We start from the raw sequence: 21620 nt of genomic DNA, 5'->3' as shown, positions 1-21620 counted from the left end.
CTCATTTTGTATGTCTCATTGTGTCTTCATCTAATTGAAAATTGCCATATACTTAAAAAGAAAAAACATAAAAACAGAACATAATTTTTGTTAAGTTAGTTGGTGAAATTTGATTAGTTTGAAACATGTGGACAATAATATTTTGGGACAGAGTATGAGAAAATAACCAAATTGCTCTTTTTTAAAGTTCAATATCATGTGCTTATACTCATAGTCTTGTTACATTCTCACTGAGCTTGTTTACACTCTGACTTTTGTTCTTGTGCAACCATGGTTATCAAAAGATGGAACAGTTCTAATGGAAGAAGCATCCAATTGGGAAGGTCTTGCAATGAGATTAAGCAAGTAAACTCAGTAACAACATGTGGATCAGGTAAGTTGAGGTGGAAAATGCTGTGGATGAAGCTCAAGAAAGAGAAGAAGAAGCTTTTTGAGTGCGCATCATCACCCTTGCAAGTTCCTTATGATCCATACACTTATTCTCAGAATTTTGATCATGGGACTGCACTTGATGAACCAGATAATCTCTCTAGATCTTTCTCTGTTAGGTTTTCTGATCCTTCTAGAGCAGTGCTGGTAAAGAAAAGGGTAATTTAATTTAAGAGGAATGGTAGGGAAATTTAAGACTCTACTACCTATAGTTATGTGTCTATCTCTTTTTTACATTGTTCCTCAAACCCTGGCAATTCAAGGTTCTTCTCTTTGTATGAGAAATTATTGTTACCACTTCTATGTATACATCAATGATATTAGTGATCGAATATCTGCATTGCATATGGTGGAAGTAAATTTGATTGGTGGCTAGAGTTTCTTCAATTTTACATTAATTTGGTTCTCTAGTCTGTACATAACCATACTGTAATAAAGCTTCTCATTCAAAAAGAAAAGAATATATTTGTCATCGCATACTCTTAGGACTTAAACATACGAGAAGAACTCAACCTCTAAAACTAATCTATTAGGTAAGAGAGCATAATTGTTTAAATATCATATTGAGCATGTTATTCTACTCAATGTAACATTCCTAACCCATACGTTTTTTAATTTACTCGCTTTGAGATCTAAAACTATGGTGAGGACATTGATATGAAGAGCATTAACTAGTATCTATTGTGCTTAGGTATTATGGGTAAGGACTTGGGGTGTTTAACTATTATATGCCCACAACATTTCATGCGTTTGAACTTTGAATGATGATCAAAGATAATAAAGGAATGTGAAACAAAGTAATTAATTAATATTAAAATAGTCATGTATGACTAGATCATAAAATAATACAATGAACTGTTTTTTCTCCAACCAGAAAAGTCAATTAAGTTGCAAAGAGCCAAATTAAATAGGAAATTGTAGAAATCATTGTCAATAAGTGGTTTATCTGTGAAGAAGCAAGAACCCTCACCAGGTGTAGCGTACCTAGCAAAGGGGTATTGTCTATATTTCTTTATTTACTTTTCTTCACTAAGGTACCACAAGTAAAATAACACTAAAACTGAGTATAAATCTTGTTATTCATATCTAATTTTTAATGTCATATTTGATAATGTATATATGTAATTTTCCTTAATTTTATTTTTTATGCACGTTTTTTATGATTTGATCAAGTAAAAAATATATTTCCCATTTGAGAATCTACTATTAGAAATCAGCAAGAAATGAATGTAAATTTAGTTCATTGAATGAATACTAAATTGAATGAATGAATAAACCACAATGAGAACTTTTTATAAAAAGAAGAAAAAAACTAATTAACCTAACACCAAAACCAACTAACCAATTAACTCATTTATTCTTATAAAGTAATAACTTGGGCTAAAATCAACTCAATAATATAATTTCAAATATTCGGATACACTATTATTTGAAGGAATAACAACGTTTAACCACCCATGACATAAGCTATATCAACAAACGCTTAACCATTTATGACAGAAACTGTATCTTTGCTTAACCACCATGAACATAAGCTATTCATCCAATGCTTAACCATTCATGGTAGAATCTATATATGAACTTAACCACAATGGATAAAAGCAAACCAACCATTAATAATGAAAGAAAGAAAACTGGATCAGAATCTCGATCCTAATGTGTAGCTTTATTGATGTAAAAACACACTATAATTCTGTTGTGTGTGAGAAATGGGTAAGGAATAGAGTATGAATTGAATGAAATGGAGGTGATTGGTGGTAGGCAAAATTCAAAAAACTCATTTGATGGATTCAGTCTAGCCTCTCTTGAAAGATTTACTACCTGATCTCACTGTTAGTCTGCCCGTATGCAAAAATTGTTGCATTAATTCCAGAAAGTGCAGATAAAAGCAACATCTTTAGCCCCTTCTTCATAATTGAGCATCTAAGAGCAAAAATATTATGAAATGTGTAAACTATTGGAGACCTTTCTTGATTCAGATCCTTAAATATAAGGGTATGTTCATCCAAACAATTAGATCATACATGGCTTGTTCTTTAGGGTTCAGTGGAAGAGAAATTTTCTCTGTGTCAAGTTCATTTTCTTGCATCCTATGATTAATACTCTAAAGAGTGTGAGACAACTGATCAAAAATAAAACCAACAAGGCATTCAAGTGAAACATGCTTTCTATCCTTCTTCCGCATCTCAATTAATAGATGGTCTGCTGAGAGGTATAAGATGGCAAAGGAGAACATGTTGAAGGTTATGAAGGCCAAAGGTGTTGTGTATGGAAATCCAATAATGAGGTCATGCTTATGATCAGAAGCAAGGAAGCATAATGGTGACATAGGACTACTTGATCATTTGCTGAAGCATATGGCTGGGAAAGTGGTACCAGGAGGAGCTGAGAGATTCAGGGAGAAACACAATGCAGAAAACAAGAAGATGAAGAAAGAAAGAAAATGAATGGTTTGTGAAAAAAAATGAAATTCCTTCCATACGCAACAACATTGAGATTCTTTTCAAGCACGAGTACGAAGTTGAAGCAAATACCACATCTTCTTGCAAAGAACACAACCTCTAGAAACACGAGTGGTGCATCCCATGGCGGAAAAAAAGAAGAACATAATTACATTGTTCTGATACCATATTAAGGTTCCATCTCAAAACCAATTGATCCTTAGAGGAGGGATACCATATTAAGGTTTCATCTCAAAACCAATTGATCCTTAGAGGAGTAGCCCAACATGTATTTAAATCATTCCCAAGATAATGAGTTAGGCGATGTGAGACTTACTTTCCAATATGCCCCCTCCACATAAGTCTGTCGGATGGACCAGGTGAAGGGTTACCTTTGACCCATAACTAAAGGACAGCTTTTGGTCCATGACAATCGGAAAGAAGTTGAACTCTGACTCTCATACCATATTAGAAATAGAGAAGAGGAAATGGATGTAAATTTCATTCATTGAATGAATATTGAATTGAATTAATGAAGGAATTATAATGACAACTTTTTATAAAAAGAAGAAAAAAACTAACTAATCTAACACTAAAACTAACTAACCAACTAACTCATCTATTACCTATATAATAAAAAAAACTCCATCATGACATGTGTCAATCTCTCAAGTTCTCATGACATGTGTCAACCTCTCATCAAAACTAAAGGTATCTCATGACATGTGTCAATCTCTCAAGAACTCCCTCGTGACATGTGTCAATCTCTCAAGCTCTCATGACGTGTGATTTATTTAAAAATAAAAGAAATATGATTACCTATGCAATATTAAAATATAATGTTACTATAACAATATTAAAATAATAATAATAATATGAATCATAACATATTGTTTGTAGTTATTTTAGAGTTAAATAATATTTATTTTTATACTAATCTTATTTTAGAATCAAATAATAATGAAATTATAAATTTATTGATGATTTTTTGATTAATAGGATACTACTAACTGTATCATGTTATGTATGTGTAAAAAACAATGTTGAGAAAGTCGAGCAAGATGTTAAACCAGTAGATGACCCATATTAAGTTTATCCGATTTAAACAGTTAAACCGTATGGTGTGACCATATGATTTTATATATAATTAATAATTTTTAGCAATATGAATGCACTGGTAACATATATGGTTTTAACCATGCGAATGCGCAAGCAACGTACATATTCTTAATCATAAATGCACATGTAATATGTGTTCTTAATCATGCGGCAAAAAATATCGTCCCGTGCAAATGCACGGGTAACTTGCTAGTTTATTCTTAGAAACTAATAACTTTGGCTAAAATCAACTCAAGAATATAATTTCTTATATTCACATACACTATTATTTATATTGATATAATATATTTCAACATCTAGTAACAAAGTAAATAAGGATTCTATTTTTTCTCTATTGTGGCTTTGGACTATCTGGCCTCCTTAGCTTTTGTCAATGGAGACCTTATCTGGGATGAAAATTTCTCCAATGAGATTGTAGCTATATTCAGGGTGATTCCCATAACCCTTTTCCACTTCAATAGATGGTCTTCTTTCTCAGCAAAAATGTCAATATTTTTTTTATAAGAAAAATTATATTAATAAAAGGCTACTAATTGTACAAGATTTATAAGAGATAGTCTAATAATCACATAATTACACCAAGAAGCTTAAGAGTAATACGAATTTAAACATTCACATGAGTTGTGATTTCACTCCGAAAATAATATTTTTATGCGTTCATTTTTTCCTTGAATCCATAGCCGTGATTTCACCATTACTTAGAAGTTAGAACATTGTAAGGAATATAGTCAGGTAAATAATGTTACTTAAATGTATGTTTGGGAGAATTTAGGACATATGACACAAATGTTATATTCATATCTCTATCATTCAATTAGAATAAACTCATTTTTATTTTAAATCATTAATATATTATCAATAATAAAGATTTGGTTGAGATAATTAGTTCTAAACCATGCATTACTTTTTTATGATTGATGACTAATAGTGAGTTTGGTCCATTATAGTGTCTCCAACTTAGTACACCAAACAATATTGGGGAATAAATTAACTTGATGATAAATTTAATATTTGATTGTTATTTTTGTGACAAATGTTTTCGGTGGACTAAGTTGATATTTTAATCTTTGGATGACCAAATGGACTATTATCTCAAAAATTCAAAAAAACTAAAAATTATGCTTAAACAAATTTTGATTTTAGTATCTTTAGGTTTGGCCAATTTTGGTTTTAGTTCCTAAAAGTATAAGAGTGTATTAAGTAAAGACAAATTTTTTGATAGATTTAATGTGGTATTTATATTTTGGTATTAAAATAAATCATTTATAAGTATGTACTCTTTTTTCTTCTTTGATGAAGCTAGAAAAAAAGTAAAATCTTAAAAATGGATTCTTTCATCTTTCAAGGAAATTTTAAGATTTTTATTATTACCACTAGTTCATGTGTTTAGTTGCTTTTTTATTTATAAATCATGTTAATAATCATTTTATATACATGATAGTCGGAATATATATGTTAAGAGTGTTTCACTTTATTGCATATGACTAATACCACTAATTGAATGGATATGTTGGTTAGCTATAGTTTAGGCCCACTCATGGTGGACCGCATTGAGAGAAATCATTGGAGTTTGATTTAGGTAACATAAATTCGTTCCCTCCAACCTAATGTCAAATAAAAATAATTCAACTATGAGAAAAATCAAGATGTATATAAAATTTATTTTTCTATTATTGTGTCATCATTTTAGTCTTCCAAAAATCGTGATGTTCACTAACTTAATCCTTTGATGAAATTTGTCACTGTATTATTAAATTTCTATCAAGTTATTCAATCTGTTAATAATAATCAATATTAACCGAATAATTAAGTTAGCAATAAATTTAATCTTGGAGAAACTAATTTAATGACAAATTTTTGGACAACTAAACTACTGACACCTTGATATTTGGAAGGCCAAATTGACAATCATTTCTATAGACTAAGTTTGTATATCTTGTTGCAATACATTGTTGGGTGAACCAACCATAAAATATTCTTAATGACTTGTGATATTTTAGTCAACCAAAAACACTTTTCTATCATGTGGTACAACATTATGAAGAAAATTCAGGAATGATATTGTATTGTTTTCCCTATTTTATTCACCATCTTGGCCACCTCATAGCCACCACCATCATTGTTGCCACAATCACAACCATTGTCCCCACCAACGCATCAAACCACCACTATTGTTGTTATCATCACATCGGTCATATATCGTTGTTACCTCTAAGTTATTATCTCATTATTGCCACCTCCCAAAGCCTGCCACCACTACCACTGTTGGTGCTACCCCTCCTTAGACTTACCATCACATCAACTCAACTCTCCGTTATCATCCTACCTCTATCATTGCCACAACCACATTTGTGGCCACACAAACGCCATCATAACCCCTAAGCCAAAAGTACGTAGAGTATAAATTATGTAGTACTAAATATGTATTGTGTAATTATGTTATTATCTAATGATGTGGTGCAATAAGAAATCATTAATCTTATATTCTGAATGATTATCTTATTTCTCTCACTTATCATGTTCATATGTTCTTAATACCAAACAAGTCTACCAATAAAGCATTGGTTTATTAGTGTAAGGTCATGCTAGATTTCTAAGATAAACAGAAGGATAAGAATTCGATTTTTGGTAACAACACTTGTTGAGAAGGGTAACTGCACACCCCAAAAGTGATTAGTTCCTTACTCAGAAGAGTGAGGAGATATATCATTGATAGTACCAAAAAAATACCAAACGAGTTGCTTTTATTTAATATTAGAGAGAAAGATGCATGCAGTGATAGTGTAAGAGTTTTTTACACTGTCATTGCGTCATTCACCACTCAATTTTCAATCATCATTGACGTAGATAAAAGAAATACAAATAAGTAATAGATAATGTACTAAATATGTATAAATATTTACGCTGAAAGTGCATAAATATTACACTTTGTCACAAGTTGAATAATATTTATCTATGAGTAAATTACACTGACACTCAACCTCCATTTCGCCTACCCGATGTCCTCCTTGCTTGGCCCTTACTCTAAGGGGTTGTTGTGTAACAAGTGCATAATGTTCAGTGGAATGTCCGTGTATTTTATCATCAAATTGATGAATTAATTTTAAGATATAGGGCCTTCCCATTATAACATGCTATTCAAAAGATTCCATGTTCTTCCATCAACTATTCGACTTTTCCCCAGATACGCGGGTTCAAATATCCATAGATTCGCTGTTCGTTTATTGACTTCATATAATTCAGAAAACACAAGTTTTCTCGAAGCCTCTCGTTCATATCTCTCATCAAAAGGTGTTATTCGATAATGTCTATCTAGCATAAACCCCGCTAATCCTAGTGAACATTCAAATATCTGTCCTACATTCATTCGTGAAGGTACCCCTAATGGATTGAAGACCATATCAACGGGCCTTCCATCTTGCAAATAAGGCATATCCTGTCTAGACAAAATTATTGAAACGATACCTTTATTTCCATGTCTCCCGGCCACTTTATCACCTACTTTAATTTCACGTTTCTGTAAAATATATATACGAATAGTTTCTGGATTATAACTAGAAACCCCCTTTTTGTGGATCCATCTCACATCAATAACTCGACCTCTCCCGCCTATAGGTAGTTTTAGACAAGTTTCCTTTGAGGTGGATACCTGAATGCCAAGTATAGCTCGTAATAATCTATCTTCTGGGGCATACGAGGATTCTTTCGCCATTTGGGGGGTTAATTTACCCACTAAAATATCGCCCGCCTCCACCCAAGATCCCAGGATCACAATTCCATTTTTGTCTAAATTTCGGAGTAAATGGGCTTATTTATTTTCATGTCTCCCGACTACTGTATCACCTACTTTAATTTCACATTTCTGTAAAATATATGTACAAATTGTTTATGGATTATAACGAGAAACCCCTTTTTGTAGATCCATCTCACATCAATAACTCGACCTTTCCATTATTTACACCTACAAAAACCGCCTAGTTTTTATACATATCTTACACTAACTCTTCCTCCGTGAGAAATAAAAATGTAATTTTTGAACAAAAAGGAGAATACATGTAATTAAGTTAAACAAAATATAGTATACTGTGGAAACAAGAATAAATAACATCCGAGTCAATAAATTTTCATTATTTTTATTCGTTAGAGTATAATATAAGAGTGATTTAATATGTCCTTAGAATTATTTATGCATCTTATATTAAACAAAAAATAATGCAAATTTATTGACGGATATACTATTTAGACATGTCTTCACAATATATCATATTTTGTTTAACTTAATTACACATATCATCCCTTTTTGTTTAAGTCATACTTATTTATCACATAGAGATAATCATTATAATATATGTATAAAAATCAGGGTTTTTAACATGTGCAAAAACTCAGGTGTAAATGTAATTTACTCTTTATCTTTATCTTTTGTTTTTTTGTTAAAAAGATAACATGCCGTACTTCCGTGAATAACAGACTAGGCCTACATTCGGCCCAAAAAACGGGCCCATATTGACATGTTAATGGACTATAATCATTGAACTTGTTTGAAGCATCTCTTATAAAAAAGGAAACGAAAAAACTCAGTTGCACTTTCTACCGTTCGACGTAGTTAAAACTTGTTTTTGGAATGTTGAACTGAAAAGCAAACCTTAAATTAGGTTTTTTTTTTCATTTTATCAAAAATTGAATCCAGAACACAGTAACACACACCACTCTCTTTTCACCTTCTAACAATGGCGACTCAATTGTCAACAACAACAATCACAGAGAACAAGGTTCACCAATTCTTTGATGAAGTTGGAGCTCACAAAAGAATCCTCGGAAACTTCACCAATCTCTTCACAACCCTCTCCGACCACTATTCCTCGCTCCAAAATTCTCTCTCCGAAAAATCCCAATCCATCGATTCAAAGCTCCAAACCCTCCAATCCAATTCCACCGAAACCCTAGATTCCCTCCTCCTCAAAGAAAATTCCATTCCGGAGCGCGAGTCCGCCGCCGCCGCCCTCATCGACGAGCAAAAGGAAACCGCCCTCGCCGAGTTCCACAAACCTCTCCCTGGAAACCTAGAAATCGGTGCCACGCTCAAATCCCTCTGCCGGAGAATGGATTCCGTCGCGCTTCTGCGGTTCATCATCATGAAGAGGAAAGAATCGGCCGTGCTTAGGGCGGAGATATCGGCCGCTTTGGCAGAGGCGGTTGACCCGGTGAGGTTGTTGCTGGAGACGGTGGAGGATTATCTGAATAGTAAATCGGAGAAATCGGGGGCCACGGATAAGAGGTGGGCTTGTGGGATTTTGATTCAGGCGATTGTTCCGGAATCGGGGTCCAAGGGTGTGGAAGTTCCTAGAAAGATTGTTGAGAAGGCGGTTGTGGTGGTGGACAGGTGGAAGGGGCAGCTTGATGGGGAAGAGGGCAGTGGGGCAGTTGGGTTTGGGCCAGTTGGTGTTGGGGCATTTGGGGCGGCGGAGGCGGTAATGTTTCTTCAGATGGTGGTGTTTTTTGGGTTAAGGGATAGGTTTGATGAAGAGTATTTGAGAAAGACGGTGATGGAGTTCGCCTCAAGAAGAGACATGGCAAAGGTCGCTGCTACATTGCAATTCGGGGACAAAATTATAGGTATGTTTTTCAGGATGCTTGTTGATTGTATATTATTTCTGTCCTTGGAATATATGGAATATTATTAATTTACTGTTAGACTTTAGTTAATGTCGGGATATTATTTATGTACTTTACAACAAAAAACAGTTGATTGTATTGCATTGCCTTATGTTACAAGTTTATTGCAATTTATATTCAGATGGGAGTGATGGAACCACGAGCATAATGACATTGGACATATGTAGTTTGGTTTCATTTTTACAGGTTATGTCAAGTACATTAATTATTTGGTGGGTGCCATAAGAGATGCATCCTATGATTCTTTTTTTTCTGGGGGAATTTAGTAGTTATGAGGCTTGTTGAAAATCATTAAACAGAGAGTCGCAAGCTGGATAAAAGAAGCTTGTGTAGGCAGACAACCAAAGTATAAGTTTATCTTATCTTTATGACATGAAATGGACAGATAGTAGTTGTTTGGTTTCCCATAGTACCCTCCCGCCCAATAAGTGAGAGACATGAGTAAACTCTCAAACACCTCTAAGCGGCGATACTCCAAAGAATGTTTTTTTTTTTAAACGCCTAAAATGGATATACGGATATGCTTGTTTTATGTGGCTAGCTGCTTTCTGGTCCTTTTTCTTATTTTGTTATCTATTGTGGGTTGAAAAAGAGAGCCATTATAATTTCACAAGGTTGTCAAAGATTCAAGGACACATGTAATGGGCCCCAATATTTCTGAACCAGCTGTTAAAGCCCAACAGTTATGTTTTAAGGATATAAGTAATGATGGGTTAGAGGCTTAGTGTTGACTGTTGAGGTATACTGGACTATAGTACTTGCATAGGGAGGTCAATATAAACCCTTACTTATCAAGTTTCCAACCAGAGAAATTTTCAATCATAGTGTGATAGTAAAGTACTACTCAAGTCTAAGGGAAAACTTCAGTGCTATTTGACCAGCGATGTTATATGGGATCGGAAATGTTGGGTGGTGAAAAAAGAAATGAGAATACACTAAATGTTGTGTATTTAGGGATATTGCGTTGGATGAGTAGAATCGTAGATACATTAGAAGACCAGGAGCCAATGCATTAAAGAGAAAGTTGAGGTAATATCTATTGTAGAAAAGATGGTAAAAGCATACCTTAGGTGGTTTGGCCATTAGTGGTGAAGACATGTAGAAGCTGCTTCAAGGATTGTAGATTAGATGGAGGGTAAGCTTAATAGCTAAAAGAAACAATAGGTGAACCATTAAGAAATATTTAGATGCAAGTGTTTAATCTATAGACATGATTTATGATGGGGAACTGTGATGTCATTTCATCACGTAGCTAACTCCACATGGTCGGAAAAGGCTTGGTTTGTTTTCTAGCGTGTGTATGCATATATTGTCCACTCGACACATTGAGAGAGCACATTTCTGCACACTTCTATATGCATTTATATACCCCTAGTCCATTGGTATTCAACTCTCTATATTCATCAATTTAAGAGGGAGGGCGATTGTTACCGAAGGCAGATTTAGAAAAGGGTTGGCTCTTGGATTTATGGTTATTCAAATTTTGAACACGATGGAGCTTATTGAAAATTAAATTATGTTCTTAGAGAAGTTTATGTGTTTCTTTTCTTTGGAAATAGCTTTAATTATCTTAAAATAAGTTCCCTGCTTCTCTGATTACTTCATTCAATGTTCAAGCTCATTGGTATGTGTTACAGTCCATGGTCTCTTACATTTCTCTTATTAGTTGCTACCTTCATGCAACCCTCTTGATTTCTTAAGCCCTGCAGTGTATGGCTCAGACTGTTTGGTCTCTTTGATGAATATTAGATCTGTCCTATGGAGCTGCGGTCTTTCATCCTTATTAGATTTAGAAATTTTGGATCTCAATCTCATAAAGATTCAAAGAAAATTGTGGCATTGTTCAGTTTTTGCTGCTTTTTTAGCTTATATTGTTGGAAAGGAATCATAGAATTTTTAGAGATTCGTTCTCCTCTTTAGACTTTGTTACAAAGTTAGTTTTTTGGCATCCTTTTGGTGCTCTGCCCATGGTTTTGCGAGAGGGATTGGTATGTGTTGTTTCACCGTTCTATCTCATAGCATAGTTGTTTCTCTTTCTTTTTGCTCTTTGTGAGGATGTCATATCCTCTTCTCTTGAACTTATCTCTTTCAATATCATGAAATTTCATTTTTTATCCCCAGAAAAACCCTCTTTATCTCTTACACTTCAACTATTCCTCCCCGATTTCCCCATAACACTTATCTCTGTAGACATGCAGCCCCTTAGCAGAGTTAATTGTTATGTATAATAAACAGATGCAGGTAGGATGTGCAGCCTAAATCATTTGACATTAGAAAATCGGCCAGTGTAATCATGCAATGTTTTATTATGATTATTTGAATTCCATGCAACAGAGGTAGCAGAATTTCTTCAGATTTGTGATTTATTTTAATTTGTTAGTTTATGAAAAACTTTTGGCCAAATCATATATTCTTGCATAGAGTCAGACTAATAAATGCAAGTAACTTTTGCAGATATTATAGATGAACTAGTTAAAAATGGCAAAGAGGTAGAAGCTGTTTATTTTGCTTCAGAATCTGGTTTGACTGAAAAGTTTCCTCCTATCAACCTGCTCAAGTCCTCTCTTCGGAACTATAGAAAGAATGCTGCCACCATTTCGAAGAAAGGAAATAACAGTCAGGCTGCAACAGTATGAATATCTTACATTTCCAATTCAATTGTATATCCTGTGTTAATAAGTTATCCCTACAACAGACCACTCTATTCAATCTCTCATTTTTCAGGATGATTCAAACACTGAATCAAATTTCATCAGGGCCTTAATCAGATGTATAGAAGATCACAAGCTGGAATCAGAATTTAATCTTGACAGTTTGAGGAGGCGGATTGCACAGCTGGAGAGAAGTAAGTCTGATAGGAAAAGAGGTTCAGCATCTGCAAGCAAACCTCCGAGTAAGCGAGCTTATGGAACGAGCAGCAGTCGAGGTAGTCGAGGAAGTGGATCTAGCCGTCCAGCAAAATCAGCCAAATTTAGTTCATACCCATCACCATCATCATCATCTTTCAGTCGCAGGAACTTAGCACCTTCTCTACAGCCTAGCCCCACCGCAAGATATTCTGGTCCTTATAACTACCCCACCCAGACTGTATATGATAGTTCAACTCCTAATCCTTATGCAGCAACCTATGGAACTTCTCATGCTCAAAGCCCAGCTGGATTACAACAGCACTACTCTCTCCCTGCTGACAATTTAGCTTCGTCTGGTTACCAATCAACCAGCTCTTATGCAGCCAGTTCTTATGCGCCGAGTTCTTATGCTCCGAGTTCTTATGCGCCGAGTTCTTATGCTCCGAGTTCTTATGCGCCAAGTTCTTACCCAACGGGACAGACTAGCTATGGCGGCATATATGATTATGGAAATGCTGCTCCACCAAATTATCAAACTACATATACATTAGATCAAACCAGCTACAGGGGATGAGATTGGCCCTGCAGTTCTCCTCTGACTCGGTGTCTCCTTTTATGTATTGTGCATGTTAACATTGGGTATACTTTATGTTATTGGGAATGTATTTTTCAAATACGTAGATATGTGATGCCAATACAAAGTCTTTTTTATTACTATTTTTATTCAAACCTTTTCTGTTTAAAGATAATTAGTTCCCCGTTCTTCTAATTTTTGGTACAAGGAGAAAGTCATGATACTTTTGTTGAAGACAATGGCTAGTGCAGACATAATACCTTATGGGCGTAGAGCCCAATTCCTGAGTACAGCAGAGCCTTAAATTTCAAGCACATCATATTTGGAGTCAGACTTGAACAAATGTGGAAATGTGTCCCTAATCACTTTAGGTGGGATAAAAAAAACAATATTATAAAGTTTTATGACTTTATCATAAATCAAATGTGTATGTCAGTTTGATGTATGTCCTACGTTCAGATAAAAGGCAAATGTTATGTTATGTTAAGTAGATGATAGTTGATGTAAAACTTGATCTAATCTCTACGAGATTGATAAAAGAAATTACACTTCATTGTTGTTAAATGAATGGAAAATTAGTTTCATTTAGTTATTAAACATGGAAATTTCGCCTTCTGATTTTGCTAAAGGTTTGTTTTGTGCAAGTGGATGTGTTTCTGCCAGTATATGATTGTGATAAAAAAAGGTAAAAAACTAATGATATATTATGTTTTTTCTTGGTCCGAAAGCATGATCTCATCAGATTATTTTCTTCAACACTTCAATAGTTATCAATAACTAATACGGAAGTTGAAAAGCAATAATGATTAAATATGTTATTTAACATCACACATTTCTTTTCAGACTAAGCAACTAGATATATATATATATATCCTGAGTTGATGTACGCTTATCAATATCCAATCACACAATTATTTGTTTTACGTGTAGTGGTCGTCCAAGACTGGCATGATATGATTAATTTGGGATATAAAGATAAATTTTTTTGGGACAAAGGATTCTGATTCCTCCAAGACAGGGACATGTATCTTAAAAAAGGATATATCCTTACAATGCATAAGTTTTATACAATATTATTGTATTATTTATTAATGTGTATAAATCTCCATAATATTGTATTCTTAAAAATATATGTCTGACCATGATGTTAAGTGTAATATATATGTATTATGAATGTAAACATTTATATACAATTAATATATAGTTATTATTCATTTGTATTTTTGAAGAACCAATAATAAAGTAACAATATATAAACATAATGATGGATGATAAAGTGACAATGTATAAAATACATTTTTCTCTCATACAAATTTACTTAACATACGCATGGAAACTTTTCTTGCTTTCGTTCTATAGTATATCTGCTAATTCGTTTGCGGCCAAATACTTTCTGGGGTCAAAGCCACTTGATGACGTATCGTGTTTATCTTTAATTAACAAAGGTTGCATAACAGTATTACTTTGAATTTGAACTGTGGAAAAAAATAGAATTGATATGTACTTGTGAAAACTACTCTCATTTAATTGATCTATTTATATAATAAAAACTGTGACTGATGTTATATGACCTATTTCTTCATTTGCAATTGGCTAGACCCTTATATATTTAATTGAATTGATATTTAAACCTGACGTTCAGGTGAAAATGGTGAAAATCTGAAGGCCCATATGTGAATCCAAAACAAAAATCTTTTGCATTTGGTGTCTTAGACTACATAGACTATGCCAATCAGTAACCAAATTTCTACGCGACATTTGTTGTTGTCTTTTATTTCTGGTGTAAACATGCTGCTAGTGCTATCTATCTATATTGTCGCATTGACCCTGTTTCCCAAGATCTGGTGGTGACTTCTAGCTGGACATTGCGCGGCCGGTATCAACTTTTGCAAAGAGAGTTAGGCACGGAGACCTATTTGAATACGATCAGTGGTGGATTTTGATGTAAACTTTAGGAGGGACAACAATATATTCCATTAGAGATAAAAAATTAATATTTCATTTTCAATATCAATCATTGTCAGTGGCGGATCTTGATCTAAATTTTAGAGGGGGCAACAATATTTAACTACAATTTTATTACTAAAATTAATTGAGTAATGATGAATATGAAGGATCATATATAATAAAATTTTCAGTTATTTCCTTTTCAATATAAATTACTATATAATTTACAAGAAATTTATATTCTATCTTACTACATAATTTTGTTTGGTTATTTTTGTCGCTGAAAATGATATTTATGTAGTAACTAAACCATAATAGCTAAAATAAGATGAAACAATATATGACTAACAATGTATGATTGAGAATTTGTTTTTGTTATGATTGAGAATTTGTTTTTTGTTATGATTGAGAATTTGTTTTTGTTATGATTGAGAATTTTTCAAACTTGAATGACTAACGACAGAACAACAAAACTTTGAAATTGATATCTCAAACTAATCTTTTGTTGCTAATTGAAATTCACATAATAGATTTTTGACAAAAATACATATCTTATAAATATTAAATAAATTATAAGCATCATTAGTGTATATATTATCAATACATACATAACATCTTTGATCAAATGTAAAATAGTTACTAACTTAAATGAAATCATATTATTATAAGCAACATCAACATCTACATATGTAAGATTTTTTTTATCAACTATGTATAGTTTTTTGAAGGATAACACATGTTATACTATATTTATTTATAATCTATAAATGTGTATTTCCATAAAGACGTCATTTGGGTGGATAAAGTGAAGTACATATGCTTTTCCAAAAATATGTCATTATATATATCACTTTTTATAATTTAAGAGTTTAATAATTAAATACTCAACCATAACCCGTGACACATGAAACAACATAGGATATATTGCTATAGGTAAAGAGGTAAAAAAAATATTACTTTAATAAAATAAAAACTAAAAATTCAGGGGGGCAGTTGCCCCCACCTGCCCTTTACATGTTCCGCCTCTGATCATTGTGTTATCTGCAATAAATTCATCTTTTATCTTCCTTTGTAATTTTGTTTGGTTATTTTTATTGATGAAAATGATATTTATGTTAACTGAACCACAATAGTTAAGATAAAATGAATAACTTATAAAAGAAGATATGATTAACAACATAGGGTAGAGAGTTTTTAAACTTGAAGCTAACGATACTACTAATAAAATATTGAAATTAACATCTCAAACTAAACTTGTCTAACTCATTAAAATATATAGCATATAATTGTTAGACAAAAATACATATATTATAAATATTAAATGACTTATAAGCATTCTTAGGATATATACTATTAATCATATATAATCTTTTTCATCAAGTGTAAAATAATTACGAACACATATGAAGTCATATTATTATAAGCAACATCGACATCTAAACATGTAAGAGAAGTGAACTTATTATGTATAATTTTTAGAAGGATGGTACAAAATGCACTATATTTATTTCTCAAACTACAAATTAAAGAATATGTAAGTTTAAATGAATATCTCTATAAACACATTATTTGGGTGTAGGTAAAAAGAATATATATTGTTCCAAAAAATGTGTCACTTGGTTATAATTGGTTGAAAAATGTATTTTATAATTTAGAAGTCTAATAATTAAGTAATTTTCTATTTAACTACAACACATGGTACATTGAGCGACACATTTTGTAAGACAATATATTTCAATAGGTAAAACAATAAAAAACATATTTTAAAATTTTCAGGGGGCAACTCTGCCCTCACATGCCCCTGTTATCATCCGCCCCTGAACACGACACTTAGACCTATTTAAACACGATTCATAACACTTAGTGTGTGTTTAGTTTCAGTTTATAAATTGTGAAATTATAAATTATGATATTATAATCTATGTCAAGATTATAATCTGTTTATGTTTGAGTATCTTAATTGAAAACTGAATATAAAATAATATGTTTTGTTTGGGTAAAGTATAAAAATTGTTTTTTATATATTAAATTATAGAAAAGAGTATAAGGCTATTTGTTTATGTTATGATTATTTTGGTTGTTTTTTACATTATTTTTTGATACAATTTTTTAATATTTATCATCATATATATTTTTACTATAACTTTTTAAATTTTTAATATTGCAAAACAAAGGCTAAGAAATATATTAAAATAAAATACAATATAAAGATCAATATCAATATTAAAAAACAACATGACATACAAATAAATAGAAGTTGCTAAACTTAAATTACAAAATTTATAAAAGAAAGTATACACAATTGTCAAGTTTTATGATAGGGTAAAATGATAAGTGATAAAGTTGAAAGAAAATAAGCTAACCTAAAATAAATCCAATCCATAGTTTTGGAGGTATGATGTTATTTTTTTATGTTGTGATTATTTTGGTTGCTTTTTACATATTTTTTAAATAAACATTTTTTTAATATTTTTTTATCATATATGTATTTTACTCAAAGACATGCATTTTTTAAATATATATTTTTTATATCATCCTATTATTTTTGTAATTTTTATTACCTCATTACAAATGCTAAAAAATTAAAATAAAAGAGTATCAAAACTAATATCAATATTAAAATGTAACATGACACATATTTATAATATGGAGTTCCATGGAATTGTAAATGAGAAGGGAGATAACCTTGAAATTAAGGGTAAAATGAGAATTGACATTTTAATAGAAAAAAAGTCAACTTTGAAATAAACAACCCATGGTGGAGGAGCTTCCATTTTTGGTTTTTTTCACACAAAAATAAACCGAGTTTATAATCTAGATAGGTTGTCAAACATACTTATGTTGCAACTTTAAGCTTATTTTTTGATATAAAAAAAGCAAAAAGCAAAAACTACAAACTTTTATCTATACCAAACAAGCACTTACACCTATTTGAAGTATTTGATTGTCTACTTAATTTCTTGTTTTTTATTTAATCAATCAAGAAGTTCATGGTTGAGAAGTTTGGTGGAAGTCATAACTTTTGGACAATAAGAAAGGAGAGTAAAAGATATTTTGGCTTGACAAGATATTACAAGGTAGTGCGTGAGAATAAACCAAATGAGTTTAAGGATAATGAAACATAATAAGACTACAGTGCGGATCATGATCACGGTGGATCCAGAACCCCATAAATTAATGTATTTGATTGAGTTATATAATATATATGACATTGTCTAGTCTGACCAAATGATTAAACCAGTTAAAACCTACGTGATCTCTTCTGATTTAATATCCATATTGAGTATCATAACATCGAGAATCCCAACTTAACCACTAAAACATGGACCCAGTTAATATGCCAAACTACCAACAATGTCTCGTCCAAGAAATGGTCATTAAGTTCATCATAATAGTCAAGATGAAGACAAAGCTGACTTGTAGCATTAGGAGCATACAATTTTTTCCTCTCAAACAAACGTTATTTGATGTGTTATAATTTTTTTTTATTAATCCCTCTTATTCGATCCGGTTCAACCACCGAGTAATGATTTTATATTTAAATATTGACTGAGTCCAACCAATTTATACTGATATTGGTGCATGACCACTCAAATAAGCAACTCAGATCGCTCAAGTGATTGACTCTGAGTCAAACTGGTCAGTTTGAGCTAGAATGAATAACTATGAAATCCACCAACACGTTGTAGGATTTAAATTTATGTTGATAAGCTTTCTTAATTTGAGCTCATGAATTCGCTCGAAAGTTCGTGAACTTTAATTTAGATGAAAAAACAATTCCACAATTAACAAGGCTAGAAACTCGACTAAGACCAGAGGTGGATCATTAGTGGGGAAGGTGGGGGCAGCTGCCCCCCTGAATTTTTGTAATTTTTTTATTAAAATATATATTTTTTACATTTTTACTTGAAGAATATATTTGTTGTCCCACAAAGTGTATTCCCCCATGTGTCACTTGTTGCGATTGACCAGAAAATATTTAATTATTAAAATCTTAAACTATAAAAGTATTCCATAGAGTGACACACTTTTTGGAATAATAGATGTACTCACATTACTTCTACCCAAATGAGGTTTTTATGGATATACTAGTTGGAGCTTACATACTTCTTAATTTGTGCTTAATAAATAAATGTAGTGCAACTTATGTGATCATTCTAAAAACTATACATAATGGATCAAATAATTTACATGTATAGATGTTGATGTTGCTTATAACAAAATGCTTCATTTAAGTTCGTAAAAATGATTTTACACTTGATGAAAGAGATTATGTATGTATGAAAATATATATCCTAAGGATGCTTATAGGTCATTTAATATTGATAATATGTGTATTTTTGTCCAAAAATTGTATCCTAAGATTTCAATGAGCAATAACAGGTTAGTTTGAGATGCAAATGTCAACATTTTGTTCTTGATGTCGTTAACCTTTCAAGTTTTAAAAATTCCTAACCATATGTCATTACTCGTTAGTCATATATTGATTTATTAAGTTATTCATTCTATCTTAGCTATTGTGGTTCCGCTACTATATAAATATTATTTTTAGCAATGAAGACAACCAAACAAAATTATGTAGTAAGATAAAAAATAAATTTCACATAGACAATATAATAATAATTTATATTTAAAAAGAAATAGCTTAAATTATTTCCCATGGTCCATGTATGTTTCTTTATATTTTTTGTTACTCAATTAGTTTTAATTATAAATTATAATTAAATATTGTTGCTTCCTCTAAAATTTGGATGAAGATCCGTCACCGACTATTTCCAATCCTTAACAAATCTGGTTAAGTTGAGTTATGTTCCACTCATTTTTATCCCTATTTAAAGTGTGAGGTTGTTTTAAACCTAAAAAGTCATTAAAAAATGATGTTTACCAAAATTCTAATTATTTTTCCTATTACACAACCTTCTCAATTCCTAACCATATGTTATTCAACTACTATTTTATTCTGCTCATAATGATTATTGAATTTTCAATAGATTCATCTTAATTCAGCAAAAGCTTAGAAAATTACACAATACCAATGTGGTATTTAACAAAGCTAAAAAAGGAAAGTGCCAAAAACTGAAAACAGAAAAAGCCTACAAATGAGGAAATGCTGATACAAAAGAATGAGTAGGAAAGAGAAAAGAATAAAAAAAGAATGTAGTATTGTGAGCACTAAAATGAATACTGAAGCAACAATTCCAATACCCTCCCTCAAGCTGGGAATTGTATGTTTAATATGCCCAGTTTGCCAAATAGATATAAGAAGGTTGCAACATCAAGGGCTTTAGTGAATAGATCAGCAGGTTGTTCAGAAGTAGAAATGGGAAGCAAATGAAACAAACCAGCTTGTAGTCGCTCTCTAACAACATGACAATCAATGTCAATATGCTTGGTATGTTCATGAAACATGGAATTTGCAGCAATGAAATGAGCTGAGTTGTTATCGCAATAAAGAGCAGCAAGTTTGTTGAATTGAATTGGAAAGCTGTCAAGCAAGTAAGTCAACCATTGTAATTCACAAGTGGTTGCAGCAAGTGCTCGATATTCTGCTTCACATGAAGATCTAGCAACTATTGTTTGCTTCTTGGAACGCCATGAGACAAGATATTTTCTAAGAAAGATGCAATATCCAGAGATTGAACGCCTTGTATCAGTGCAAGTTGCCCAATCTGAGTCACTAAATCCTTTCAATTGAAGATCAGAATTTGCAGGATAGAAAATGCCCTGATCTTTCAACAGATCCATCTGATATGTATTTAATTATGTACACCCATTTTGAGCCAATTGGTGTCTTGTCAGTTGGTAGCTCAACAATATCCCAAGTTTGATTAGTTTCCAATGCAGTTAGCTCATCTTGCATAGCTTCAATCCATTCTGGATAATTGATTGCTTGTGCATATGACTTTGGTTCAATGTGTGTTGATATGGACAGAATGTGATAGAGATGGTTTGGAGAAATAGAGAAGTAGGATAAGACAGAAGAGAGTAGATGATTAATGTGTGGAGAGTATGTTTTTGTATGTTTAAGAAAATTGCAATGAAAGTCATGTAGATATGATGGTGGACGAGATATTCTGGTAGATCTTCTTATTGTTTGAGGTTGTGTAGGTGAAGTAGGTGTTGGTTGATGGTTGGAATTTGTAGGTTCTGTATGTTGTGGTGATTCATGATCAGTGTGTGTATGTTGTGAATGAGAAGATTGAGGTAGTGTGTGAGGTATGTCAAAAGAGGTGTCAAGAAAGGGCAAATCAGATGTAGGAGTTGAAGAAGATTCATTAAGTATTGGAGCAGCATCAATATGATGATAAGGAAATTGATCCTCATAGAATTGGACATTTCTAGAGATGAAGATTTCTCTAGATTTCAAGTCAAAAAGCACATATCCTTTCACACCAGTCTTAAAACCCAACATGATGCATTTTCTGGCCCTTGCATCCAATTTGGTGCGATGACTAACCAATGTGGATGCAAAACTCAAACAACCAAACACCTTGATCTCATGTAAATTAGGCTTTGATTCATAGAGCATTTCATATGGTGATTTTTGCTGCAGAGTTTGTGTTGGAATTCTGTTTATGATGAATG

General features: G+C 32.2%; 2 protein-coding genes across 5 annotated transcripts; both read left to right on the top strand.

The window, feature by feature from the left end:
• On the top strand, positions 164-754 carry LOC109350913. Its single transcript, XM_019592222.1, has one exon. It carries the CDS (start codon positions 271-273, stop codon positions 595-597), a length of 327 nt encoding a protein of 108 aa, XP_019447767.1. The 5' UTR covers positions 164-270; the 3' UTR covers positions 598-754.
• Positions 8544-13240, top strand: LOC109349790 (FRIGIDA-like protein 4a). 4 transcript variants are annotated; one of them, XM_019590779.1, is made up of 4 exons: positions 8544-9605; positions 12120-12295; positions 12390-12911; positions 12957-13240. In XM_019590779.1, exons 1-4 carry the CDS (start codon positions 8720-8722, stop codon positions 13086-13088), a joined length of 1716 nt encoding a protein of 571 aa, XP_019446324.1. In that variant the 5' UTR covers positions 8544-8719; the 3' UTR covers positions 13089-13240. The 4 variants fall into 4 exon arrangements, with proteins under 4 accessions (XP_019446324.1, XP_019446323.1, XP_019446322.1 ...); XM_019590778.1 differs by having other exon boundaries at positions 12390-12938; positions 12984-13240; XM_019590777.1 differs by having other exon boundaries at positions 12390-12953; positions 12984-13240.

Source organism: Lupinus angustifolius, chromosome LG06 (assembly GCF_001865875.1).
Source record: "Lupinus angustifolius cultivar Tanjil chromosome LG06, LupAngTanjil_v1.0, whole genome shotgun sequence".
Taxonomy (NCBI): domain Eukaryota; kingdom Viridiplantae; phylum Streptophyta; class Magnoliopsida; order Fabales; family Fabaceae; genus Lupinus; species Lupinus angustifolius.
This window is presented reverse-complemented; position numbering and strand designations above follow the sequence as displayed.

Bases quoted from the DNA above. Each gene is read 5' to 3' on its own strand.
- LOC109350913 (XM_019592222.1), top strand. From the start codon at position 271: ATGGTTATCAAAAGATGGAACAGTTCTAATGGAAGAAGCATCCAATTG.
- LOC109349790 (XM_019590776.1), top strand. From the start codon at position 8,720: ATGGCGACTCAATTGTCAACAACAACAATCACAGAGAACAAGGTTCAC. The intron at 9,606-12,119 runs GTATGTTTTTCA...TAACTTTTGCAG, and splicing joins ATTCGGGGACAAAATTATAG to ATATTATAGATGAACTAGTT. The intron at 12,296-12,389 runs GTATGAATATCT...CTCATTTTTCAG, and splicing joins ATAACAGTCAGGCTGCAACA to GATGATTCAAACACTGAATC.